This window comes from Melopsittacus undulatus, chromosome 1 (assembly GCF_012275295.1).
Source record: "Melopsittacus undulatus isolate bMelUnd1 chromosome 1, bMelUnd1.mat.Z, whole genome shotgun sequence".
In the NCBI taxonomy this organism is placed as follows: Eukaryota; Metazoa; Chordata; class Aves; order Psittaciformes; family Psittaculidae; genus Melopsittacus; species Melopsittacus undulatus.
Genome location: NC_047527.1, coordinates 59594043 through 59620821, shown reverse-complemented (window position 1 = coordinate 59620821; position 26779 = coordinate 59594043). Strand labels below are relative to the sequence as shown.

At 41.2% G+C, this 26779-nt stretch overlaps 1 protein-coding gene across 1 annotated transcript; it reads right to left on the bottom strand.

The window, feature by feature from the left end:
• Positions 1-3499: 3499 nt before the first annotated feature.
• LOC101880886 (carnosine dipeptidase 2) lies at positions 3500-18440 on the bottom strand. Its single transcript, XM_005153443.4, has 12 exons — positions 18399-18440; positions 15795-15884; positions 14724-14867; positions 12173-12335; positions 10561-10649; positions 9482-9682; positions 8890-8974; positions 8184-8344; positions 6031-6195; positions 5368-5509; positions 4605-4752; positions 3500-4181 (listed from the first exon to the last, which is right to left on the bottom strand). Exons 2-12 carry the CDS (start codon positions 15852-15854, stop codon positions 4112-4114), a joined length of 1428 nt encoding a protein of 475 aa, XP_005153500.2. The 5' UTR covers positions 15855-15884; positions 18399-18440; the 3' UTR covers positions 3500-4111.
• Between the last annotated feature and the right edge of the window lie 8339 nt (positions 18441-26779).

Below are 26779 nucleotides of genomic sequence, written 5' to 3'. Positions count from 1 at the left end.
CCAGTGGATTTGCAGAAATTGCTGCTTTTCTGCCAGAGTTTTTACATGTTGCTATTCATTCAAATAGGAAAGAGGTTAATGGAGAGGAATTTGGAAATAAAGCTACCTTCGCCCACTCCACTTAGTGTTATTACACTGTTGTGCCAGCTTCCAGAAACTGCAAACTATTGCAGTGGCAATTACAGAATAAAGTTGGAAGTAAAGGTTGTTGCTGACTAGCATTTTCCACATAAGAACCACAGTCTTAACATAAAAAGATGACACTCAGTCCACTCAGCATATAATTATCACATTATAAAGTGAAAGCCTGGTTGTATTGCTGGGGAATGTTGTGGGCCCCACTTACAGATTAGCTCCACCAATGTGAATGATTGGAAAAATTAGGAGAGTGGGAGCAGGAAGAATATCAGTAATAGAGAACATGGGAGGCAAAGGCCAGGTCTTTTGTACTCTGCATGTACTATTGGAAAGTCCAAAAGGAAATAGAATTTCTGCATTTAAAGGTTTCTAATGATGCACCAGAACACAATTGATAACAGAAGATGTCAACCCATTACTGTTACAGCAAGACAGCCTAAAACACCACCTTAAAGGCATATTTATAAACAAATACTAAACAGCATTCTAGCTTGCAAAAGACTCTTGCAGCTACTCCACTACATTAACATTTTAGTTATATTGTTGCTTTCCAAGTTGCTGGAAGTCTAAGGAAGAGTTTAATAGGCTTTCTTAAAATTAAGCAGCAGAATCTCAATTCTCCCTCCTAGAATTTCAAACTGCTCAAAAGAAGACAGCATTTATTATTAAGTCTCTAACTTTGACTCCACTATTCACTACATGCACATTAAATCCATTAAGCAGTTCAGAAACAGGAAATTTAATTCCATCATGTATCTTAGCAGCTACCTTGAAGTTCGGGAATTTGATACAATTTTGCATATATTAACAGCCCAGATCTGCAATTCCATTTACTTTATCTAAAATAACAAGAAAACACTCCTCCACATTCACAAGCAACAGCTAACAAAAGATATGTCTCTATACAAAGACTTTCTTGAATATAACTAACATATTCCACTTTCAAATAACACTTGGCACTTTGTGCTATGAGTCAGATGTCACTATAGATTATAACCACATTCAATATTTGGGTTTTTACTTTTTTGTGAAGAGACCACATATCCTCCAAGGCTGCTTCAGGTCTCACGATTCAAATGATCAACTGTGTACAGGGCAGCTGCTTTTCCAAAGGCGCGCAGAGCACAATAACACTGACAAAAAACAGCTGCTCAACTGTATTTCTCCTTTTTCAGTCTTAAGGGCAGAAATATAAAAGGTCCTTAAGATGTCTTCATGATTGAAAAGAACATAAGCCTGCCCAAACAGGAGGAGGAAGCTGCATTCCGATGTGTCAGCATCAGCTGGCATATTTCATTGGTATGTGCTCTAAAAGCAGCCCTCAAGAAATCTCAGAATTGCTAAGGATATGCAAAATAATAAAAAGATGAATATTTAAAAGTACTAGAGAAACATGTCTTAGCATTCAGAGTTTGTAATAACCTAACATCATGATGCAGCTAGCTAGGGACTAGAATCAAAATATCTACTGCTAAGCTTTCCTCTATACTCTAAGCAGATTCTCCAAAGAATAATTTCAATCCCCTGCAGAACTTTATTAATTATTGAGAAGGTGAATCATTCAGATTGACTCCTAATGTAAAAAGCACATTTAATACATGAATCTATCCTAGCTTGAGTTCAGATAACACTAAAAAAAAAGTAATGTTTTTAAGCTAGTACTTTGACAGAATGAACAAACTTGCATCTCACTTTATCTAAATTAGCTCTGTTATCTCCACTCTTCCTACTGCTTCAAGGTCAAGATTACAAAGCTAAAGTTTCTTAAGTTAAGACAGTCATGTAACCTTATGGAAAAATAAATTGGATTTAGTTAGTACATTCAAACCTGTTATGCTGAACAAAAGCCTGATTTTGAAGTTAAAAACATTGCAGCTACCCAGGCTAAGCGAACCCACCTGAAACACCTGCTGTCTTGCCCTCACCCTGGTGACACCCCCTTCACCAGACTGGTCTTAGCTGTGCTTCACAACTCTGCCATGATGTACTTATTCAGAAAATGTAGTATCTGATGCAGTGTCAGTGCAAAACTTGAGCTAATTGATCCTCAAGAATCAGGTACAAGCGAAATAAGACAACTACAGACATGCTCATTTGCTGAACACAGTCCATGACAAAAATTGGCCTTTTTTTCTGCCCAAATAAGCTGCTCCTTTACACTGTTAGAAACTATTATTACTTCAGTCCGGGAACTAGATTTATGTTTCCATGCTTTTCAAATCAATAGGTAGAAAGTAAGCAGTAAAAACTCACCAACAGCAAGCAAATCGTATTTTCATGAGTAGTCTGAGGTGTCAACTCAGTAACTGAGAAAACTGCTTTAAACACATTTACTGCTAGGACTAGTTACCATGCATAACTAATTGATCTCAGCATACAGATGACCTCTAATTATCCAGTTAAGCCAGTCTTGTCCTATGTAAGGACCACATACCGTAGCAGAATAGCCCCAATGTCATTGAAAGGTGAGAACCTAGCAGCCCAGTGTGTGTATAGATGCTTGGTGCTAGCAAGTCTTGTCACAGGCATATGACATGGGTCTCGGACTGTACCCAAGCTGCAAGTGCGAAGTTTAATGACACCAGATTGTTTCCAGACATAAACTTCCATGACAAATCAAATGGAAAACCAAAAGAGAAGCTTTAGAAGTTTCTCTGTGAGAACAGAAGACAACTCCTTGCCCCAACAGCCTTCCACTGTTAAGACTCCAGATCAAGCAACAGTGAAAATCAGATAGACAAGACATTGCTGCCTTCTTCCTTTCAGTGGAGGAAGAATCACATGCTGCTTGCCTGTTTGTCAGGATACAGGACTGCACTATGCTCTCAGACAGTACTCAGAGCAAGACATCACTTCAAATACTTACTTAGTTTAGCCTGCTAGTGCTGGTCAGGTAATTCAGAGTCAGTGAGACAAACCCAGTTCAGATTAGCATGCATTTAAGAGGGGTTGGTTTTTGACATAATACCAGGAGTCTTGTTTCCAAAAGACAGCTTGAAGTTGTCAGTCAGTAGTTGCAGTGAGTGATGAGTGATGCTCTCCTCTCCCCATTTATGCCTCCAAATTCCCCCCACTCCCCTGCAGTATCATCAGCTGTGCTAGTGTGGCTTCAAGCCAAAATAGAACATTTTATGAGCTTGTTTTCTCTCAGAAGAGCAGGATTTAGGAACATCTGCTTCAAGTCTACAAGTTGTTAAAACACCAGACCCTAAAGAATGAAAACTTGGATTCCATGAAAGTACAGTCTGTGTAGTCATGTTGCTCATCTGCCTCTGTGGCTACAGGAAAGTTCCTCTCAACACACCTGAAGTTGTTTTTCCTCCCAGGTCATTATTTAATCCTTAGAGACCAAGAGACAGACTCTAGAGCATGATTATTTATTGTCCTTTTTAGGGAGTACAAAGACAGCTTTACAAAAAGATGGCCAGTAGTTATTACCACAGTGAATGTTGTTAAAACCCAATTCACTGTAAATTGAAACCTGCAATCAGGTATAAGCTGTAAGAGACAAACTGCTCTTTCAAATCACTCAGCAAGACAGATGCCTCGCTACATCTTGAACACATTCCAGTATAGCCCTATAATCAACTACTTTCTTCCAGAACATATCCAGAAATTAGAATCTTAAACTTGACTAGCAGTTCTGCAACTGATGTGGCTGCTTTAACAGTTGAGAGAAAACCTTTCATCTACTTTTCCTGTAAAGCAAGATGAATACAGCAAACCACAACTTGAATGTGATACAAAGGAGACAAAGATGCAGTTCAGTACTGCTGGCCAGATAAATAGTCTGTCACTTGATGTAAGCATTTAAGGAAATATTTTTGGTTCAAGTAGAACTATGTTTCCCTCTCCCCCACCAAGGCAGAGGAGTGTTGGTGGAAAAGGGGAGCCATGTGAGACTTGGTAACTGATGACACTTCATAAGGTAATTCAGACTTCTGATCCATAAACCAAAAGGTAATTGTCTAACTTAATCCTTCAGCTGAGAAACTTCATAAAGGTATGCACCAAGCATCTTCACCCCCTGGATGTAGTTGTGCCTGGAAAGAAGATAGCTTCTATTAGCACCATCTTAGTTTGAGCTGCATTTGTAGTGCTTTTTGCAATCAGTCCTATCCATACAAAGGACTACAGACATTTCTGTTGCAGGCAACAGACCACTCCCAGCCTTCCCACATCTCCCCTGGTAAGACAGAAAAGCCACCCATGGAATAGGGGATAACCATGCTTGGAGACTAAGGTATAAAAACTGCTTCTGATTCTAAATTTATTGAATCAGAAGCGATGAGAACAAGATTCAGCTACAGACTAGTTACCCAACCAGTCATTCCCTGCTATGGAAAACTGGCACTTTGGCTTCCAGAAAATTAAGAAAACAAGAGATCAACTCTTCTTGGTCCTTTTCATAATACATGCCAAAACCCACGGTAAACTCAGCCTGGCATAGGGATAAATTTTCTTACCTATTTAGCTTCTCATTTTGAGAGTGAGCACCATCATCTGCAGCTCCAACAGGAAGCAGCATGACATTCTTGCCTGTTGCTTCTTGAAAAGTAAGTGTAACAGGAATGCTTCCTCCCTCCCTTGTCAGGTCTGGTTCAACTCCAAAAACTAGAAAAGGGATACTCCAGTCAGTTCAGATTGTAGTTTTTAACAAAACCTCACTTAAGCCATCAAATACCAACTACATCTGTACCAGGTGCTGGTCAATTCCTGTTTTAATCAGCCAGACTGCAGAGACCACAGAACTGTGGAGCTTCTTTCCCATAGATGTACTGCTGAAGTCATTTTCAAAGTTCAGTCCAAACAGTTCCACAAATAACACTTTGCTCAAACACCTGTTTGTACTCCAACACAAGTTGAATTTGCTCTAGTTGCCCAATATAATTCATCAGTTATGCTAAGGCAGCTAAAGTGGAATGCTAGGATGACTAAACTTTGAGGGCTTTTGCTAAGCAAGTGACCTGAACTGACAGTCCCACCTATATGCAAAGGCAACACTGTACCAACGTACTTGTTCCAGTACAGTAGGAATGAGCTTGATATCATTTCTGCCGTTCTTGTACATCAGACTCAAGGACTGTATATGACATGCTTCATTACTTAAGTGAGCCACGCTTAAGTGCAGAACACTACGTACTACACAAACATAACCTCCTCAGTATTTCTTGAGGTGCTGGAATAAGAGCTTTACTTCTCCCAGTGGTAAGCAGAAAATGCACTGACCTGTCTTCATGGCCCTCCTACCAGCCATGTAGTGGGGATGGTTGAAGTCTGACACCCAGGGCTTTCCACCATGGCCTAAGTACACTCTGAATTTGTTTGGGCTATGCAGCTCTGCAAATTTTTTGCTCACATATTCTTCAACCTATGAGAAAGATTGAACAACCTTATCTACTGTTAGCACTTCTATGAACTCTGGTAAAGACTATACTGAAAGCATCTTAGGGTCTTGCAGGTCACTACTACTGTGCAGCAATACTTTTCCCATTACTATTATTTCATATTATTACTATGTATCTTTGCCCTGAAATCAGAGTATCTCCTTTAGGCAAGTTAACAATATACTGTAGAACAGTTAGCCAGTATATCAAACTTATGTTTCTGAATACGCACTTCTGGCAATCCAAGTGCCCTACAATTAAATTAGCCTTCACTTCTGAGCCCCTTGAGTTCATCAAGAGAAACTGAATATTCAGGCCACAACAGTCACACAATTCCTGTATGTGAGCCATACAGCAATTCCCTCAACTATCCAAGTAGAGGTGCAGAACAGGGAAAGTGGAAGTAAACACATGTTTTAGAAAACAAATACTTTGCCCTTAGCATGGAGAAGAACTAAAATCAAGACACTAGTTGTTTTGACACCACCAATTCATCTCAACATACATGCTTTGTGACTTCTTCAGGAGTCATGTTTGGCACAAGTCTGATTGAGAACTTTCCAATCACTTTCCTAGGAATCACAGTCTTGGCTCCAGAGGCTGAGAAGGCTCCTTCAATTCCATGGAGAGACAAGGAAGGGTATCTCCACCTATGCATAAGGATATCTCTCTGCAGAAGCAAAGAGAAGTATGAAAAGTTAAATCAAGTTTGACAGAGTTCCTCAAAGTAATAATTTCTTCAGTCTAATAGACTTTGGAAGAAACAGTGCTTTCCCCCATCCAGAAATGCAGCTCCTCATTTATAAATTTCTCAGTTATAAACAGAAGCTGTTATTCCCATTAGGCACACATTTGATACAACAGCTAGGTTGTTCTGGTTCTCCTAGTTCTATGGAACTTGTAGAACACAAATGGTCTTGTTTCTGACAAGGATACAAATACCATATATATCAGTATGTATACACATACGTAAGATACATATATCCATGCATACCTTATCTATACACCATATATATAGGTTCTTAAGCACAGTGTGCAGGGAATGTATTGGAAGGTCTAGTCCCCACTGCCTCAAGTCAGGCAGGTGCCTTCACTGAGTCACATGTTTATGAAGATTCACAGGTTTGCTGAAAGCCTCACCACATGTAGACTGAGGCACACAGCATTGCTCCTTCACGATTTATATCATCAGTTCCATTAAACTGCATGAACTCCAGGTTGATTAAAATGAGTACTATTGCCTTTTTCAGCTACACCTCTGCATTTCCTTCTTGCTGCCTTGGACACAGCCTTGGACACAGCTGTTCAGTACACTGGATACTGAAACACATCTGTATCCCATATAGACAGCTACAGTATCTCAAACATTAACTTCAGGTTTGAGACTTAGAAATTTTGTGGCCTTTATGTTCAGGGTTTACTTTATTCCAGATACAACCTGCCTCTGAACTTGCCAAGCAAATTGAAATGCCACAGTTCAAATCTCTCAAGCACCATATCTCACATACTACAGCCTTCGCTCCCATCTCTCTCCTTAGCCCTAAGATTCTTCTTGCATGCATGAAAATTAGAACTCCCATGGTAAGTTGAGCTAGGATTTCAGTATAAGACTGAACTGCTTTAGTTTGCTATCAAAGAGTATCTTGCCAGCTCCTCCTTATACAAAAGCCATATTTCATCCATTACTTTATAGGACAAGCCTACAAAAGGAGGTCTGTGTGCTCCCAGTTGATATAAAGACAAACATGTAAAGACAAGGTTGAGGATATAAAATCGTTACTCATACCCATTTTAGTTGAGTCTCCTCCTTACAGTACTAGGACAGAAAACAGCCCTGCATATGTAAATTTGTCTTTTACAACACTTGTTTCTGTTTTTTATGGTGAGACATATTTACATCTAGGGTTTAATACTTTAAAATTAGCATGCAAGACCTATACCCTGTAGAATTCAATGCTGTTAAAAGTACTTATATGGAGAGCTCCCAGGATAAAGATTTGAGTTCAGACATGAGTTTATTGAACTTGAGCTGTTCAAAGATTTGGGCAGCTGCCCAGTTAATGGCTACAAAATTGTCCTTGCTTGCCAGGTCTAAGATGGTGATCAGTATGTCAGCCTTAAGTTCATGAGAGCTAGATCAAGCTGTTATCTCACCTAATGAGAAGGCATCTCTACAAACAATTTATGTTCTGATAACCCAAGAAACTTCCCATAGATGCAGGAAGTCAGATACTTTGTGTAGATGCATAATCTGACCTCTGAACAAGTGCTAGCAGTTCTTATCTAGCATTAAGAGAGCAGCACTAGACAAAGAAAGTTCTGTACAAGTTTGAAATGTTATTTATATATAGACTAAGGAGCAAATTTAAAGTTGTTTAGACCTCTTCCCTTAAGCATAGAATAATTGAGATTTAAGTTTCCAAACACCTAACACCTTGCAGAAGAACTGCTAATATTAAGAGTGGAGTCAACTGTATACCAGGTGAAATTATCTTCAAGGCAATCTCACCATTTTAAAGATATTAGATTAATTCTCTGCCTACAAAATTACTTTGTAGCTATACAAGTATCCACAAAAGCTTGTTTCTGCCTTCTACTAATATAGGTAGCTTGATCTAACACAGCCAGCCAGGATAGGTAGGGAGTGATGCAGTATACCTTTGTATCATGCAATAGTTTTGCTGCTCCTACATCTTTTGCATAGTCTCCCAGGTCAAAATCAATCTTCTCATATAGTGCCAGCTCTTCATCAGTAACAGGTGCCACTGCTTCATTAATGCCTGGGATTAAGATTTTCCCTTTCTTGTCTATAAGAGAAGCTGTAAACAAGAAGCACCTAACATCAGGATTCAACTAGAACAAACAAGATGTCATTGCTGAGAACATTTTCCATGGGAAATAGTTGTCTTTGCCTTCTGAAAATTCCATAAATCTGACCACTCCCTTCCAGAGCTTGTACCACTAAGCACAGAAAGCACTTAGGGAATCTGCAGCTATCCAAAATGCTCACTTCCTTGCAACTGTAATTCTATTGCTACATGTTAGCTGGCTGTTTGAAGGCAGAATTCCCAAGGAGTTCAGTGTCACACCTGTAGAAAAGTATGCAGAAGACAGCCAATGTAATTAACATGCAAGTTTGCAGCAAGGTTTTAGGGGGGAGTTAAAGTAGACAGAAAATTTTTTGGCAAGACCATTGTATTTCTGCATCTTATGCATCAGCCTTACATACCTGGCAAGCCCCATTTCACTAGTCACTGCTTTGCTAGCGTATTCAGCCCTTTGGCACTCACTCTGCAAGCTCACTATGCTTTAATGGCTCTTAATCCTATTTCAGACACATTCAGTGAAACCTCCCTTTTCTTACCCATTAGAGTAATGAGATCTGTCATGGCCTCATGTACTGAACCACCATAAACTCCAGAGTGAAGGTCCTTGTCACTACATTCCACCTGGTTTGAAGTGAATAAAGATTTGGGGTTATTTTATCATGAAGATACTGTCAAATGTACAGAACAGACTTTTGCCTTGGCCTTTTGCTGCGCATATTGAGAATGCATCTGTTTTTGGAACCAGACTACTCAGTTGTAGTAAATTAAAGCAGATATGCTTTTTATTGCTCTGTGGAGTACAAGCCCTTAGTACTGACTGTCCCGACCTTGGGGACTTCAGTGACATCTCTTCTTGCATTTAAGTATCGGAAGATTATCTATACCATGAGAATACTCCAGTGAAGGTACCAGGATATCTTGCTTCATACATCTGAATGTTTTCCCTCCCACCTAAGTATCATTTAGAATAGTAAAAGGAAGATATTTAGACACTTAGCAGAAACTGTTCCATTTTAGCCAGTTTCACCTTTTCTTAAAGGCTATTGGCATGAAAATGTTAGAGCTACCACTCTTTAGCAGAAAATCCAGTTTAATAGTACTGGTTTTGCACTATACTTTAGCTCTTACCTCTATGAAGTAATAGCAGATACCCCTCAAGCCATAAGTGATACAAGGCTTCTTCTTGCCTAGCCAGTAGTTATCAGAAATGCAAACATAATCTACATCTTTGAAGAAAGTATCTCGTTGAGCAAAAATCAGTTCATCAAGGCCTTCAGATCCTGATTCTTCCATACCTTCTAGGCAGAACTTAATATTTACTGGAAACTCCTTTGAAAATTAAAACCAAGAACAATTAACTATGTGAAAACACTGGACTCCTTCAACAGTCAGTAATTTCCATGTCACGTAGAAAGCAGAAAAGTGGACACAAGTAAATTAGTTCCATGACAGTGGAATTTAATAATATTTTGTATAAAATTAACAAGTTTGGACTGCACGCATATGCTGAAAGTGTTAACTAAACTCAGTGGCAACTTCTTCTCAATCCTTTTAACTGTGGGAATCCAGCAGAAATCTGTTGCCAAAGTTAAGTCACAGGACTAGGAAAATTAATACTAACCACAGAAACTGCATGCCACAGTAGGTTTCAGAGCTACCCTGTCTATCCAGTCTATCATATTCTATATGCCTAGACAGCACCCGAGAACTAGTTATTCTTCTTGCAAGTAACCACAACTTGTCTTGCAAGGTAATGCAGACAACCTGAGCTATTCCTGATTGCACTTTTTCTTGAACAGAAACACCTAAACTCCCAGTTTAGTGGTACTAAGGTAATCTCTTCTTAGACATCAGTGGCAGTGAGACATTTAGTATTGCTAAAGGCCAAGCTTATTTGATATCCTTACATGAAAGTGATCCCATTTGATTATTCCTCCTGCACCAGATGACTGCATATATATTTTCCATCCTACATATTTTGTTAAAGCAAAAAATATTTCATGTGCAATCCAAGCATCTATAAGACCAACTTGCAGCCAGCAAGTCAACTCAGCCTTAGTGGGACATCAGCAAATTTACAAGACTATTGCATCATTTCTCTGATCAGCTGAAAAAGCAGGCTTGCCTCAAGGTTTTGAGGCTTGGATAACATTTATTGATAGACTCAGCTGTATGCAAAAAACATAGGATACATTTTGGGCACGTACCTGGTTAGTTTGTTGATAAGCCTCCAAGGCATTCAACCAGGCAAGCACTGGACCTTTGTCATCTGTTGATCCTCGCCCATACAACTTCCCTGTAGATACAAATTAACTAGTGTGGAGATAAATTGGGATGAAGTTTCTGTCACCTCTTGCTTGCAGGGGGGAAGCATCTTTTTGGATAAGCTTTGTAGCCCTGCTTCTGTTAACTTCCATTTCTACTTCAGAAGAATCAGTGGTTTTACATCCTGCTCTATATATACATGCAAGTAGGATAGGTACAGGACTGCAATAGTTCCCCACTTACAAAGCTACCCCACCTCTTCCCCTAATTGCTCCCTGGATATGAGTTGAACATTAGCCTGGAAAAGATGTAACTGCCTTGCACCATGTTGCTCCCATGTCCTTCACAATAGTATCATTTTTTATGAACACAGCAATAAGGATAAACAAGTTGCCTCCTTTTACAGAAACTATCCAGTATTAGCTTCAACTCAATAATTCTTTGCTTGAAGAGTTCAGTAGCCAGTGACCAATCACTTCTCTGGATTCTCCGGGTAAAAGCTGATCTCCCCAGAAAAGGCTTTAGTCAAAAACCAGTTTTACAGGCTACAGGGAAGTCCCAGGAAATGTATCACATGGAATCACAGTAAAGGCAGATATTGCAACAACTCAGCTGTGGCTACAGCCCCTAAGCACTAGCTGTAACCACAGTGACAGAACAGGCCCAACAACTTGCAGAGTAAGGAAGAAGCCTTAAGTAAATATGTCTCTTACACTGCCAGGCTGCATGGATATAAACCACAGCCTGAAGCAAGTCTTCCTCTTTCTCAGATGAGAATTTGACTTAGTAACTTGGGCTCTACTGCCTGTGCCCAAGTACAAATACTAGTTGCCACATATACTTCTTCTCTTGGCAATGATTAACACTTATCCAACAAGAATGGTTAATGTCCTTCTATTCATATGACCTTTGACACTCAACACTGAGCAAATAAAACAAGGAAAAGGCTGGGCACCACCAGCTTTAAACAGAAAAGGAATCTTCAGTCTCCTCTTGTCTACTAGCAATGTGTTGTTTCAACAGGAGTTACTGTATGATTTCTTCATCCCTGTTTATGGGAAGGGGACACCTGCCTGGGCATTAGCTCTGTAAAATACAGATTCTGCAGTACTTATCATACCACTGGATGCAAACACAAGGCAACCCAGAGAGGCTGACATACCACTTCTTTTACCAGGCATAAAGCAGCTGTGTTGAGTCTTTGCCCACGGTAGTGGTCCAAAGTCCCCACAGGCTGCAAGTTGTGAACAGCATAAGAAACTAGCTCCTGAAAGCTTCCTGGCAACAAACTGTTACAATGAAAGACAGCAGGTAAGACTTTGCTGTAGCTGTAGGAAAGATTACATGCAAGTACAACCTATCAGAGATAGAAAATGCTGCAACTCTACTGTTTACCATTTCCCACCTTGCATACTTTCTCAGCAGTATAAAATAAATATCCATGTCTGCTGTTACTCTCCTTCCCCTTTTCGATCAAGGGCACAACTTTAGTACAGTTAAGAAATACAATTCTTCTTAGAGAATTGCTCATCAGTTGAAGTCCACTGCTCTTACCTTCTCTTTCTACCAATGTGAAGGGCTCACTGTCCCAGCCATCCTCCAGTAATGCTGGCTGAACATCCAGGTGACCATATACACACACAGTCTTTTTATTTGGATCTGAGCCCAGTGTTCCCAAAACAACTGGTGGAAGAGGGATCTCTGATCCATCTGGTAGCTAGAAATAGGATGCAAGAAGTTTTATTCAAATGTGGAACACCATAATGGCACATATTTATCAGATCAATTAACATTGAGACAGCTAAACAAAAATAAGCTAAACCGATTGCCAGAAGCAGTGTAAGTTCCATGACAAGTTCCAATAATAGTCAAAATGTTCCAAGCCACTCAGAACTGTTAGCTTTAAACTAGCAATCCCATATCAGATTTTAGCAGAGAAAGCTGTCGGCATGCCATACTGCCATATCTAATGCTGACATAAGCATAAGTGATAAACTCCATTCAATATTGCATTCTGTATTGCTTGTCACTGCACTTTTATCCTGCACCCAGGACAGCTCTAAAGTTTCCCGACAGTGGTATCACCAAGTATAACACATGCCTGCACCCAAATAAGGCCAGCACAACAGATTTATTTCCCTATACAAGCCTATGCTGTTAAACTAAGGACAGGGTAGTGCTGATGATCTTTGTTCAAGAGCTAGACTTTGCTTAGTCCTTTGGAATACCCCATAAGCAATTATGACATGCTACTCAGTCAGCATGTATTTCTCTCTCAGTGAACACACTCATCAGCACTATGCAGTATATCAAGATCAGCTTTGACTTTCTGCTCACATGAGCTCCAAGTTCCAATTATTTTTTTAAAAAATCAGCATGTTATAGTCCTTGGACAGCTGCAGCTCTGATTAAAGCATTACTGAAAGAATTTACACTTAATCAGTAGACAATACAAACTGTTGTGTAGCAGCAAACTAAGACTGGACAAGTTCTTCTGTTGCTTTACATTGTCCTTCACTGATACAGCAGCAATGTAAGTAATACACTGACTAATTTTATCTATACTTAATAGTAAACTAAATACTGAAGTTAACTTGAATCCAAGCTGCAAGAATTCCTAATAGAAAAGGTGCTTGTAACAAACTAAAAGTAAGTTCTTGCCCCCCAGAAATTACACTGATTAGAGGAAAAAGCTTGTGTCTGAATTAACCGAAATACTTTTGACAGGATTTTCAGCTGAACGTAGTAGCAAAACTAGAATTATCCTACAGATTCCCTCCCAAGAGGGAACATGAAGTCAGACACTTCCTTGCTGGAACCTTTAGTGCTATAAACAAGTGTATTCCAGCTACCAAAAGCTGGAATTGTTCAGAGGGTCCTGATACACACAGATTTCACCCAGCAGTCACCAGTACCAACTACAATGACAATCTTACAAATAGCAAACAACAGCATTCTCAATGTCACTATTTAAATGATAATGTAACAATTTTGGTATGGGTCCTATTCTGTGACATGCAGTATCTAGGCACTTCAAAGGAGAAACTTATCAAATGGATTGTTCCCTAGTATAAGATTATAATATTTTTCATAAGCAGATATATTTTTCAGCTGAATAAAAGCAATTCAGATCACTAAAAATAAGGACAGGACTCGGCCTATTAATTTTTTTGTTTCTAGTAAGGGTGCAGTGCAACCTTGTGACAAATGTTAACAGTTCTGTAGAGCCTAAAAGTCTTTGGAAGACTTACTGAGATTTCAGACGGTATCTTTACACTCTGAGTCTAAGGTCCAACACTAGCCTGCTGTTAAAAATGTCTAACATTTGTTGGCAGGTGCTGTTTCCATGTTCAGTTAGACAGGTATTTAAAATACATTGAATACATAGTTCAAAATGTAGCACAACATGCTTAACTGATTTGGATCCCAAGGAAGCTCAGGCCATGTGTCAGAAAAGACATTATCCTTTACCCCAACAGCTACTGCTTTTCTACACCACTAGCCACAAGACCCTTCTGTGGCAATCCTGAGCAGAAGATCAGACATCAAGAATTAGCGATCCACATAATTAGCCGGAATACACCCAAACCTGTGCTGTGCTAAGCTGCACACACAGCTTTATCTTGCAGCTCAAGGATATGCACAGTGCAAAGCAGGCAGGAAGGCAAACTTAGCCAGCTGACAGTAGCTTGCAAGCAGTTCCCACTTGGCACTGGGGATTACACAACCTGCATGTCCTTCTCTTTAGATAAAAGTGCAGCAAATATTTCTTGTGTGAATATCCCTTTTGTTTGGAACTAGAATTAAACAAACTTAACAAAATGGGATAACATTTCCATGAATGGGATTTGCACAGAATAATGCTGTACACTTACTGGATGCCTACTAGATGCTACATAGCTTGGGGTTCCCCATATCTGAAGGGACATAAGATTGTTAGAGCTACCACTAGGAAGAGGTTAGCATAAACAGCATTTTAAATTATACTTTATGGAGTCTAAGTGGCTTTCTTGGTGAGATTATAAGAAGCCAGCACTCCCTAGTGCAACACCTTGTTTTCTAAAGAAACGACTTCTACTAAGCTGACATTCAGATGCTCACATACCTTTTGTTTCCCAATATCCATAAGTTGGGTTGTGCCTCCCAGACGCTCAATGTCCTTTGCAGCAACCTCCATCATACGCTTGATTTCAGCCCTCTTCTCTGGCCATGCTGACACACTCTGAATTGCCACCCATTCAGCCAGCCTCTACAAAAAGACGGAAAAAATGAAGCTAATTACACATGAATTATGGCATGGGAAGCTCTATACAAATGCAATAACTTGCAATTGAACTAAAAGGTGAGCTTAAACTTGAGACAAAGCAGCTCTGTCCTCTGATGAAGGAGTACTCTATTAATACTCCACTCAAAAGCTCCCCAAGTCATCACATTCCTACAGCTGCCCCTGCAGTGTAGCGTAAAGTCTACAGATCATAAGGTAAGCTTAAGAGTATGACAGCTTGTGCATATCAAACCTTGCTGGTTGCCATTAAGCATCCAGAACCAGTAAATGTCTTTCAGGCTTCTCAGAAAGGTCACCTTAGCTTCCTTCCCCCCAAGCACGGTAAGCAAGAACAACTGGCAGAAAAACTTGACATAGTTCTTGCCTGTTTACCATGATATACAACTGGTTCCATCACATGTGATAGGGACTGCAATACAAAGTGCACTTAAACAGCAGGTTAAATAGCAAATTACATAAAGTAACCTCTCCCTTATACCCCAATATGAACAGTTTCATAGGAGAAAATTTTATTCCAGCTTTGTTGCTACCTTTCCTGTCCCATCTCAAAACAGGGAAGACAGTATAAACCTAGTTTGACATTGAGGAAGAGCATCAAACTTCTTGTACCTCTATATAAGTCACTGCCTGTACTATACAGTAATAGAGCATTTTTTTAATCAACCTGCCATGGAGATTTAGGTCTTTGAACAGAACTATGCTTAAACTTAAAGTTTTCTGGCTTGACTCAAGTCAGTCATACCTGCTGCCTGCTCCCCCCCTCAGTTATTTGGCATTACCCTATTATCAGGCATATTATACAGGTGTTACAAAAAGCATAAAGCTGACCAGCTAGCATTTAATATCCTATACCTATCTGGTGCTGCAGGGCAAAATTCAAAGAAAACTTACATGAATATAGAGGTCCTGGTGTTCATCTATGTATTGAAAGAGAGTTTCAAGAGCAGACATATTCTGACTAGAACAGCGTTGCTGAAGATTCTGTAACAGAAAAACAGTTTAGTCTTCACAGGTTTAAGAAGCAAGCATCAGTAATTAAGCAGCCACAGAAGACTTTTCATCTTTCAATTTCTAAGGCCAGAAACCAAGCTAACATAAACTTGAGGCCACCTATTCACACACAGGGAAGTGGTTAAACAAGAGCATATCTGACCCCAAAACCAGTTTTCTGCCTCTCCCCTCCCCCCCAAAACAAAAGCCCTTTGGAGTTTAAACTGAGGAAGCTGCTTTATTAAGATATTTCAAGTAATATACTTACAAGTGAATTACAGGCCAAATGTTACTTAAGTAAAATGCAACTTCAAAGAATAGATTTCATTTTAAGAGTTCAACTAATTGTGTGCCATAGGCTTGAATGCTAGTAGCTGGGCCCAAGGAAGCACCACACTTTATGCTCCACAAAGGAAGTTAAAAGCAGGCAGCTTACAGTCCTAACTTGCCACTCAGCCTTACCAAAGGAGGTCAGAGTGAAGCCAGAGGAACAGAAACCAGTCCCAGCAGCCCATGAGCCAGTGGTCAGTGACTAGTTCAGTGCTACCACTTCCTAGTTTTGTTTTAGTTTCAACTGAAATTCATGTTAGTAATTTAGGAAGGGAGAGGTCTTGGATTTTTCTGTCTTCCTTACCTGTTAAAAGTCCATATTAAAAAGACATATTGCCCACCCAACCAACAAAACCAATGAGCCTAAATCTAGTTCTCAAGGTAGAACTACAGACACAGCACCTCCTCTAAGCCAGGAAAATAATGAGCTTTGCAAATATGCCCTCTGAAACCCAAGCACCTAGACCATGAGAAAAACTCCAATGTCTGTGTAACACAATGAACATGTTTGTTCAGCAGCACTAGCTGCTGTGATTCAGTATTTTGTCCAGTCAGCTTTATGCCAGACCCTTTAAGCCTTTCTTCTGCTTCTACATGTAAGTCACAAGACAAGTACGATAGTTAAAACATCTGACTGCCTTTGGATTTCTTGAACAGCTGACTACTCCACATAACTGAAACTAACACTTTGAATCTGCAGGTTGTCCCACACAACATACTGCAATATAAGCACATCCTACCACCCTCAATCTGCAAGACTTGCAGAACACATTTTCTTTCAAGCAGGGTTATACTTGCACAGGTCACTAATGTCTGACATCCAAAAATCCTTTAACCCCCTGGAGAATGCTTCTATTTTATTTACAGCAACCATCAGTTTTAAATTTGCATACTGAGTTTTAAACACCAATTAGAAGAACCCCAAACTACCAGACAGCTTAAGCATTCCCTTGAATAGCCATGAAAAGTGAATCATAATAGATACAACCAAGTTAAAGGAACGCTTCTCACTGAAGCCTGGTTTCCCCAAGAAAGCCACAATCCTCCCATGCATTTAGAGCTCAGACGTGATTCATCTGGAGCTTTTCAGAGAAACCAACACAGAGGCAGTCCCTACAGGAACATGAGGTCTAGCTTTGCAGTACAGCCACAAAATACAACACATTACATAGAGGCTAATATTCTGTCCAACACAGATTTGAGTTACTTCCTAAGTCAGGGACTACTTTAAATGTTGTCTTAATCATAGTTAAATATTCTTAAAAGTTTGAGGGGCATTAAATAGCTCAAGTCTCATGGTAGAGCTGCAAAGTCTGCCCCAGAAAGCTTCAGACTTGGAAAAGCACATACCACTTACTGCACTGCACAAGGCTGGGTATTGCTTCACCTCCCCTCTTCAAAACCAGGGCTAGCAGTTCCTGAAGGTCCCTTGGACAGGAAAATTTTACCCTTCCTACCCGCACATGGAAGAGGCTCCTCAGCTCTACCTTTATCACAGCACTGCAACAATTACATTATGAAATATGATAACCCAAGGGGCCATCAGTGAGCTATAGAGACATAACCAAGTTAGAGGAATGCTCCTCAATGAAGCCTGTTTTCCCCGAAAAAACTTTGCTACCTGCATCCACAGGCCAGATTAGTACCGAGGTTGAAGGCATTTAATCGAGTCAGGAAAGGTCTGTAGCCACCACACAGCAGTCACCACTCTCCCCTAAAAGCAGCAGCACACATGTACCCCCCACGCCCACACTACAGGCCTTGCACTTTGACCTGATGCTGGCTTAAAAAGTCAGATTTCGGGCTTCATGCGGTTTTGCAGGAAAAGGGAAAGCTCCGTAGCCCCGAGCCCTGTGATCGCAGAGAAACGAGCCCGCAGGAGGACGGAGGCTCACGGGGACCGAGAACGAACTTAGGGAAGAAGGGGGGGGAGCGACACCTTTCCTCTGAGGAGCAACTACGGCGCCGGGCCGCCTCACGAAGCTGGGCAAGCACCGCCCACCACGGGCCACGGGACAAGGCCCGGCCAGCCGGGGATGCCGCGCACCCGGCACCCTCCCGAGCCTCCCCGCAAGGCCGCGGCTTGCGGGCAGCCGCCGGTGGAACCGCAAGGAAAGGGCACAGCATGAAGGGGGCACGGCTCCAACCCGCCCGCCCCGCCAAGCCCCCACTCACAATCCCACGAGTGGCACGGCTCCCTAAGGTAGACGGCAGCTGCAGCCGCGGCGCTTTAAATACCCCCGCGTGGCCCCGCCCCGCGCAGCAAACCGCGGTGGCCAATCCGGAACGTCTGCTGCGAGACGGGGCGGGGCCTGGGGGGGGGGTTCTTCCTGTTGCGGAGCGGTGGCTCTGCTCTGCAGCTCCCCCAGCGGTCGTACTGCGGCATAGCGACCCAGGGCCACGGCGGTGGTGGAGGGGGTGTGTTACCGTTGGTGGCGCGGTCACCCTGCTGTGCTGAGCATCACCTCCAGGTATTCGAGTGGTGATGAGCTTCCCACTCTCCAGTGATGAGCAAGAACATGAATAATAGGGGAGAGATATGAGGTATTATATGGGAGATAATAAGAGGGGATACAATACAGGTGAATATAAAATCGGAGAAATGTGGGGGATCTTGGCCAGAGTCTGCCTGGATAACTGGATTATTCCACGCAGTGATGGAAGTATCATAATGGCCTTCCTACATTTGTGGTTTAGATAAATTACATAGATTTAAATCGATTTAGATGTGGTTTAGGTAGATTAGATAAGGGAAGTGTACCATGAACAGTAAGATGCAGCAGTGAAGTAAGATCCCCCAGTGAAGAGTTTCCTTAAATCTTAATCATGGCAGAAATGCATAAAGTCATTCCATGTGCAGAAATATAAAGATTCAGGTAAGGCTTGCTATTACCCTGTCCCTAACCTAAATGAGGCAGGTCCTTGTAAGATGGAAACTGCTGAAGCTGCTTCTGTTCACAAGTAATTGCATAGCTCTGATACATATAGCTGTGAATCATGTATGAGTGTAACAATTTGGGAACTCATCACTTTACAGGTATTCTTCAAAGAACTATAAAAATGGGGGTTGCCCCTAGGCTGTTGTATAATTATTAACATGGGTTACTGAGGAAGGTTCACCACTCAGTCCAACCTATTGGCCACAGAAATGAGCTGACAAAATTTGTTGAGATCATTGTTGAGATCAAGCTGGAAAATGGAGTGATGACAGAGAAGAAAAATGGAATAGCTTGATGACCCTGATGATGGCAGAAGTAAAACCAGAACAAAGAAAAGTAACTGAGAGCTCATGAGCTGGAAAGGAGTGGGACATAGTAGCTGGTCATGGAAGATCCATGAATTACCAGGGGCTGCCATGGGGGGAGAACTATGTCATTTGTCTAATGCAAGGTGTCCCTGACCATGGCCAGGGGGTTGGAACTAGATGATGTTTAATGTCCTTTACAACCCATTCTATGATTTAGAAATTTGGCAGGTGGTGTCTGGGGGAGTGAAGTTAGTGCTATGACTTTGGGTAAGGCTGAGGTGAGCATAGTCCCAGATGGAATGCCAGGCACAGCTCTGGTCACCCATGGATGATGAGCTGGAACTACAGCAACAGTTCTCTGGAGTGCTACTTAGATGGTCAGAGAAGCGAATTGTCTCAGAGCATAGGAATTTGGCTTAAGTAGCCTACAGAAAAGACTGACAAAAGACATGGTTTCGAGCATGCTTTATGCTGGGGTTAAGGCACAAGGGGTAGGAAAGCAGTTATTAATAGTGGCTGTAAGGGCCTGAGGGCATCCCCTCTCCTTGCTGCCAAGCCTTGCCCTGATGGACACCTATGGGGACCCCCATTGCTCCTGGCACCTCAGACCCTGGGGAGCCTCTGTCACCAACACTCAGCACTGCTCCGCGTTGTTGGTGGGAGAGCAATGGGAAAGAATAAGATTTTTTTAAAAAAAAAAAGAAAAGAAATTGCTTCTAAAAATCAGTCTGCTACATTTATGAAAGGTGAGTGACATGACAGGGAAAGATTCCTTGTGACCTATTTCCATTCCCACATTCCTTACACGGGAGTCAATTTTGGTAGCTTGATCTCATATCCAAAACAAATCCCCCAAACAAAAAGGATGAATCAAGGACACAAGCTGCAAAAAACAGAAGAGAGGAAAAAAATAAAAAGCATTAGGAAGCATACAGGGAAAGTATTGTGTACTGCTTTATCAGTGTTTTCTGCAAACCTGTATTGATCTAAAATCCACAAAGGATTTGTGAAGAACAAACAGGAAACCACACAGTATCTTACCCCAGTGAAAACATCAACACCTTTTTTGAAAGATAACAGGTCCAATTATCAGCTTTGAGGGCCTTGTAAATTGTCTTTAATGAAATGCAGTTTTGTTTTACAAGGCTGGTAATTTGGAGGTGAAAAGAATTCATGCATACATAAAAATCCTTTGGGAACAGAGGAGAAAGGAGGCATAGGAAAAGACACATTTATCAGAAATGGTTTAGGGACAGAGAGTGACAAAGCAAGATGCTTTATAAAGAAAATATAGGCATGCTCGGCCTTCTCTGGTCCAGGTGAAACGATCTAAACATCTAAGCTGCTCTATTTCTTCTTTTAATATGTTCTGCTTTTATTTTGCTCAAAAGAAATCATTTATAGATACTTGTGCCATTGTTTTTGAATCATGGGTTATGAGATAGTTGAAGCAATAGCAGCTGAGTAGGTGAGAGCCCTGAAACTTAAGCACTGGTCTGAGGAGAGGACAACTGTGTTAATCATCTTTGCAGGAAAGCTGCAGGCTGTGGGCACCATTGTCTTAATAGCTCTGGCCATCCTCGCTGGAAAATTCCATATGAAATGATGAAATGGGACCCGATGAAAAGCTCCTACGAATGCTACAGTACAAAATCTCACCCTCATTTCTTTTGAAGTGAACCTCAAGCAGCAGTTGTGTCCCTGTGTGCAGGTGTATGGCACCTGAAAATCTCACATTGCTCAATTTCTTTGTCCTTTCTCCTGAGAGTGATAAATACACATCAGCTACTTTATTGCACTTCTGAAGGGAAAAATAAAAAAACAACATAAAAAGCTGTAAGAGAATTGTTCTGCAAATTCATAGACGTAACCTTTCACTCTAGCAATCCACCTGATGTAGTGTGAGCTCCTGATGTTTCGAAAGTTAGGCTTGTGACCTACCTTAGTGGAACCATGCAAAATAAAGAGCTAGAAAGAATGTGGCCTGAGAGCCCAAACTGATTTAGAAGAATAGCCTTAAACTAAACCAAACTAAATCAAAGTATCTTTTACTCTCCTCCTTTTCCAGTCAGTACTATGGCTCCAGAAGTAACCTCGCTCTGGCCTCCAAAAAAAGCAGAGCTGCTTACATGACTTATATAACTGTAGAGTATTGAATATTTAGGTATGTTCATGACCATCCTTGTCTATGTATATGCATGTATGCCATACGGCCACTCATGAGTTTGATCCTCACAAGCTTCTTTCAACGAAAGTAATACTGTTTTCTTTTCTTAATAGGTAATTAATCCAAAATAAAGGGTCGGCTTACACTTAACCTATGTAGGTAATGCTGATGTTTATGTGAAAGAGCATAGCATGGGGTGCCTTTGTGCCCGAGTCCTTTGTCAGAATACTGTTGAAGTGAATTGTATCCTGCACTGGACTATGCACCCAGCTTTTGCTGTTGTGAACCCAGAGGAAAGCTGCAACTGAGACAAGAACTGAATCTAAGTCTAGAGTCCTGATCCTGTGAACCTGTTTCTCATCCTTGTATAATAGGGCACCAATACAAAAAGTGTCCTGTATGGCTCAGCTTTGCAATTAATAAAAAATAATAAAGGACACTTCTCCCTTTCTTTTCTCCTTTCCTTCCACTCCCCCACCATTTATTAGCTGAACCTTTTATCATCTCCAGTGTCCTCTCACTATACTGAGCCTAGCAAGTGGAGGATTTATATTCCAATGGCACATATTCCCTGCGGCTCCATCCAATCCATCTCAGAACAGAGGCATCTGCATTGATCCCCCATGAGACCCCACAGGGTCAGGCCACTGTGCAGCAGACGGAGGAGCCTGCCTGAGAGGAGCACTACAATTGGATGGCTTTGTACTGCTGTGCTCTGTTGACTTCCTGGCTTGGCTGGCACAAGCTTGAGGAGCTCCCCACTGTGCCCAGCAATGGTGGGCAGCTCAGGATGCCCAGAATGCTCAGAGTTCTTCTCTTTCCTCACTGATTCCTACAAGCTTCTTCCTGTCCCCAGCCTCCTGGCTCAGTGACTGATGCATCAAACTCTCTGTAACTCTGATATCAATAAGGCTGTAATTTTCCTGTTGAAAAGCACACTCAGAAGGTTGCTGCAACTTTGGATCCTCCAGTGTCTCCAGAAAGTACCAAAACTTAGTTACTCTAAGCCTTTATTAGTCACTAGTTGCTTAACTAAGCCAATTCAGGACACCATAAATCTTACTTTAGGCACTGGATTTATCTGCAAACCATGACAGCATAGACTAGAATACAAGGGGTTTGCTGTGCAGTGCTGAATAATTCTTCACTCCTTTCTTCCTGGCTTCATAAAAGGCAGTTTTTCCCTGTAACAGCTATTTGCCAAGTCTGTACACTTCACTACAATCTCTGTCTTCCATGTCCTCTTGTCAGGATGCAGCAGTGACATGTTGGAAATGTCTCTGCCAGGAGATAAACCTGAAGACTGGACAACCTGTCTAGTGGGCTGGAGAGACTCTCAAATTAGAGAGTGGCAGAAAGCCAGACACACACACGCACAAAAACCCTCTTCTAAATTTAATGTACAGATGGCTCAAATATCAATGTGCTTTTGGCAACACATTCCCCATTGCACTGCCCTAATGCTGCCCAGGAACAGGAAGTCTTTCTATTTTAGAGATCTTAGGCTCAGAGTGAACAGTTCTTGTTCCTTCTTCTGATTTTAAGACACAGAGGAAAGAACAGTGAGAGAGGCTGTTAGTAAATTGGTTTTCCCCAACACCTTGGAACACTGGCTTACAAACTGCACAGCCAAAATATCTTGGAAAGTCACTGAATGGGCATGCCAAATTATTTCAATGTGCCAGTGCTCTAAAAGGACTAAAAAAGGCACTTGTGTCCCTTTGTTCTATGTCTTCCTTTGCCTAAGAGTCCCCAAAGTGCTCTGCTTCTGACTGCTTGTCCTGATACTCTGCATTAATATAACAATAAATTGGCTCACACGGGAATGGTGGGATGTGTGTCATATCACAGGCAAGTGTATTAGACAGGCAAGCAAAGGGTCAACAGCCTGGCTAGATGCAGCCTGACTGCAAATAAGAACCACAGCCCTTGGAGACTCAGTCCAGCACTTTTAAAGAAAAATGACCACAGAGCCAAAATACCAAAACCCTTACCTTTTTTCAACTTAATCTTAACTACCCTGTATCTCATCCAGTGTTTTGTCCCAACATCATGCCCACTTTATCCACACTGAAAGTGCATAGAAAGTGTCATGTGCATGAGCATATGTCATTTTCAATTTCTCTTTGAATATATTTTGGAGTGCTGGGGGACTTTATTTCAGTCTTTTATAAGTTGTTGATTTGCCAAAGTGAAAGAGAAATATTGAAGAGACTTGGCCAGTCCTGCGTGTTCTCCTCAATGAAACAGAGCTTAAGTGCTTCCCCAGCTGGAATTTTCCTCCAGGATTGCAATTCTGCAGGACTGCTCTTCAGTGTCTGTTGTGGTTTGACCACACTTCCTTTCCCCCACCCTTTGGTGGATCTCCCCTCTTCCTAAACTAAGGATCACATTCAGAATAATTCAATCCCTGTTTTTCACTATGGGAGACTTCTTGTGAGTTCTTCAGGTAAGAACAGGTATGTGTGCATCTGTACAGCATGGGCTGAAAGCACAATTTAGTTATATGCCGGAAACAGGGAGCTGCAAAACCAAACAATATTAAATACTGTCTAATAATGTAATCTGTGTGTCCTCCTTTTATGTACCTTAGTGTAAATAAAAACTAATTCCACTGATACAGGGTCAAAAATAAGGTGTCAGGTTTTGTCTTCAGGAGCCTCTTGCTAAGGATGTGGAAGAGGCACTCTACAACACATAAAGTCTTCTGAGGACAGAGACAACTGACAGATGCTGTTGGAGGTAGATAATTAAGGGCTAATACAGATAGAGAGGGTAAATCATTGAAGAATAAGGAGAAATGAAAAAATGTAAGTAGGGAAGAAAATGGGATTTTACTGAAGAAAAATGACAGAAAAAAGAAGACAGGGGAAGGATGACAACACATCACTTCAGGGAAAAAATCAAAAAAGTAGTGCCAATTTAATTATAAGAAGTTCTGGACCCAAACCTTCTTTACACAAGGGTGTTTTTCAAGCTTATATGAAGTTTTGCTTTTAACAAAAAAGACAAAGTGTTGATTACCCATTGCACAAGGGTAGATAAGGACAACAGGGCAGCTAACTTAAGTGGGGGGGTTTGTAATCACACACCTTTAAAGCTGAAAGATACTTACAGTGCTGAAGCCAACTGAAAACCACAGGATGACTCCCACTAACTGCAGTGACCGTTGGCACAAGCTTATAATGAGTTTGTTTAAAAGATATGTTATTGCCTTATAAAGAATTTCTCAGTCAATTTAGTTGCTCACCAAAAGACAGCTCACAAAAACCAGTGTAGCCTGGTAGGAAGAGTTGACTCAATGCCAGATTTTAAAATAGCTTAGGAAGAGATAGAGAGAAATGCTACATCAGCTTCAAAGATGGTGTCTATGGAAGAAGCTATGAAAAGCCACTTCTGAGGCTTCTCAGAAACAGACAACTCTGCTTGAAGCAGGAGGCAGTGCCATGGCATTCGTTGTTTGTTGGATATTGATGCCTATGTAGCAGTGATCCCTCAGAAATAGGCCTGGCCACAAGTACTGCTCAGATTCCTGGAGGATGCTTCTATGTAACAGGAGGAGCATCATACATCAGGGGCACTGCGTCTGCTCAGGCATCTGGACAGGATGTCACACATAGATTTCTTGCTTAGGCATAACATAGGGGAGTCACTCATCCTAATGGATAATAACCATAGAGGAGGGCCACGAGGATGATCAGGGCACTGAAACACCTCCCATATGAAGACAGGCTGAGAAAGTTGGGGCTGTTCAGCCTGGAGAAGGCTGTGTGGAGACCTCATAGCAGCCTTCCAGTATCTGAAGGGGGCCTACAGGAATGCTGGTGAGGGACTATTCATTAGGGAATGTAGTGATAGTACAAGGGGTAATGGGTTAAAACTTAAGCAGGGGAAGTTTAGATTGGATATAAGGAAGAAATTCTTTCCTGTGAGGCTGGTGAGGTGCTGGAATGGGTTGCCCAGGGAGGCATGCTCCATCCCTGGCAATGTTCGAGGCCAGGTTGGATGAAGCCTTGGGTGACATGGTTTAGTGTGAGGTGTCCCTGCCCATGGCAGGGGGGTTGGAACTAGATGATCTGAAGGTCCTTTCCAACCCTAACTATTCTATGATATCTATGATAGCTAGGAGATATTTGTTATAAGGAATGCAGCACCTGAGTTGTCTACTCTTCCCTAAACAAATGCCATACAACCTTGGATGCATGCAAACTAACAATACATTACCTAAAGAAAAGCTAATTACTTGCAAAGACTGATATAAAATTGAATTACACCAATGGATCATTTTGCAGCTTGATCCATGTCCAGCCATTCATCATTTGCAAAGAAACTGCTAAGAACAGCTTCAAGGCAATAACTGAAAGTAATTAGGTTTTACAGAACTGATACTGAAAGTCATCCTTGATCTTGCCATATCCTTTCTTCTTTTTTTTTTCTTCTATTTCAGATTTGCATTTTTAGAAGAGAACTCAAGAAATGGACGTACCCATGTGTAACTGAGCTGTGAGCTGTCACATGCGATAGTTGCATTTCACTGGGTTTTTAAACATGGAATGCTATCGTACACAGCTCTTGAGCCAATAGAACAAAGCAAAACAATAAAGAAAATTCAGATTTGCTTATGTGAATAGAGAAAATCAGCACAGACTCTCTTTGGGACGTCTACTTACAGCTTACAAAACCTTGCATGTGCAATATCGAAAGTATCCACTTGGTGGTCACTTGTGCCTACAATGGGGATGCTCTTTTCCATCTCCAAGAATCAGTTACTTGCTTTCCGTTCCTCTTTAGTAAGAGAGAGCACGCAGACCTCTGGGAACAGCTGAGCTGCATTTTAACATGTATGGCATAACAAGATACAGGGTGTGGGCCATGGCTATCTTCAATCAGTCTCGCCCTTGAAACAAATTTAAAACCAACCCTAATTCCTGACATAAACTCACTTTACAATCTGCAGCCATGAAGCTGGACTGATTCTAATCTCTATGAAAACACAGTAACTTTTCAGACAGCATCAACCATAAAATATATAAAATATATAATAAATATATAACCTAGTTATCAGACTAGAAAATATGACAATTTCTTTCTTTTTTGAGTTACCACGTATCTTAATGATCACAGCCCTGTGATTTCCATATG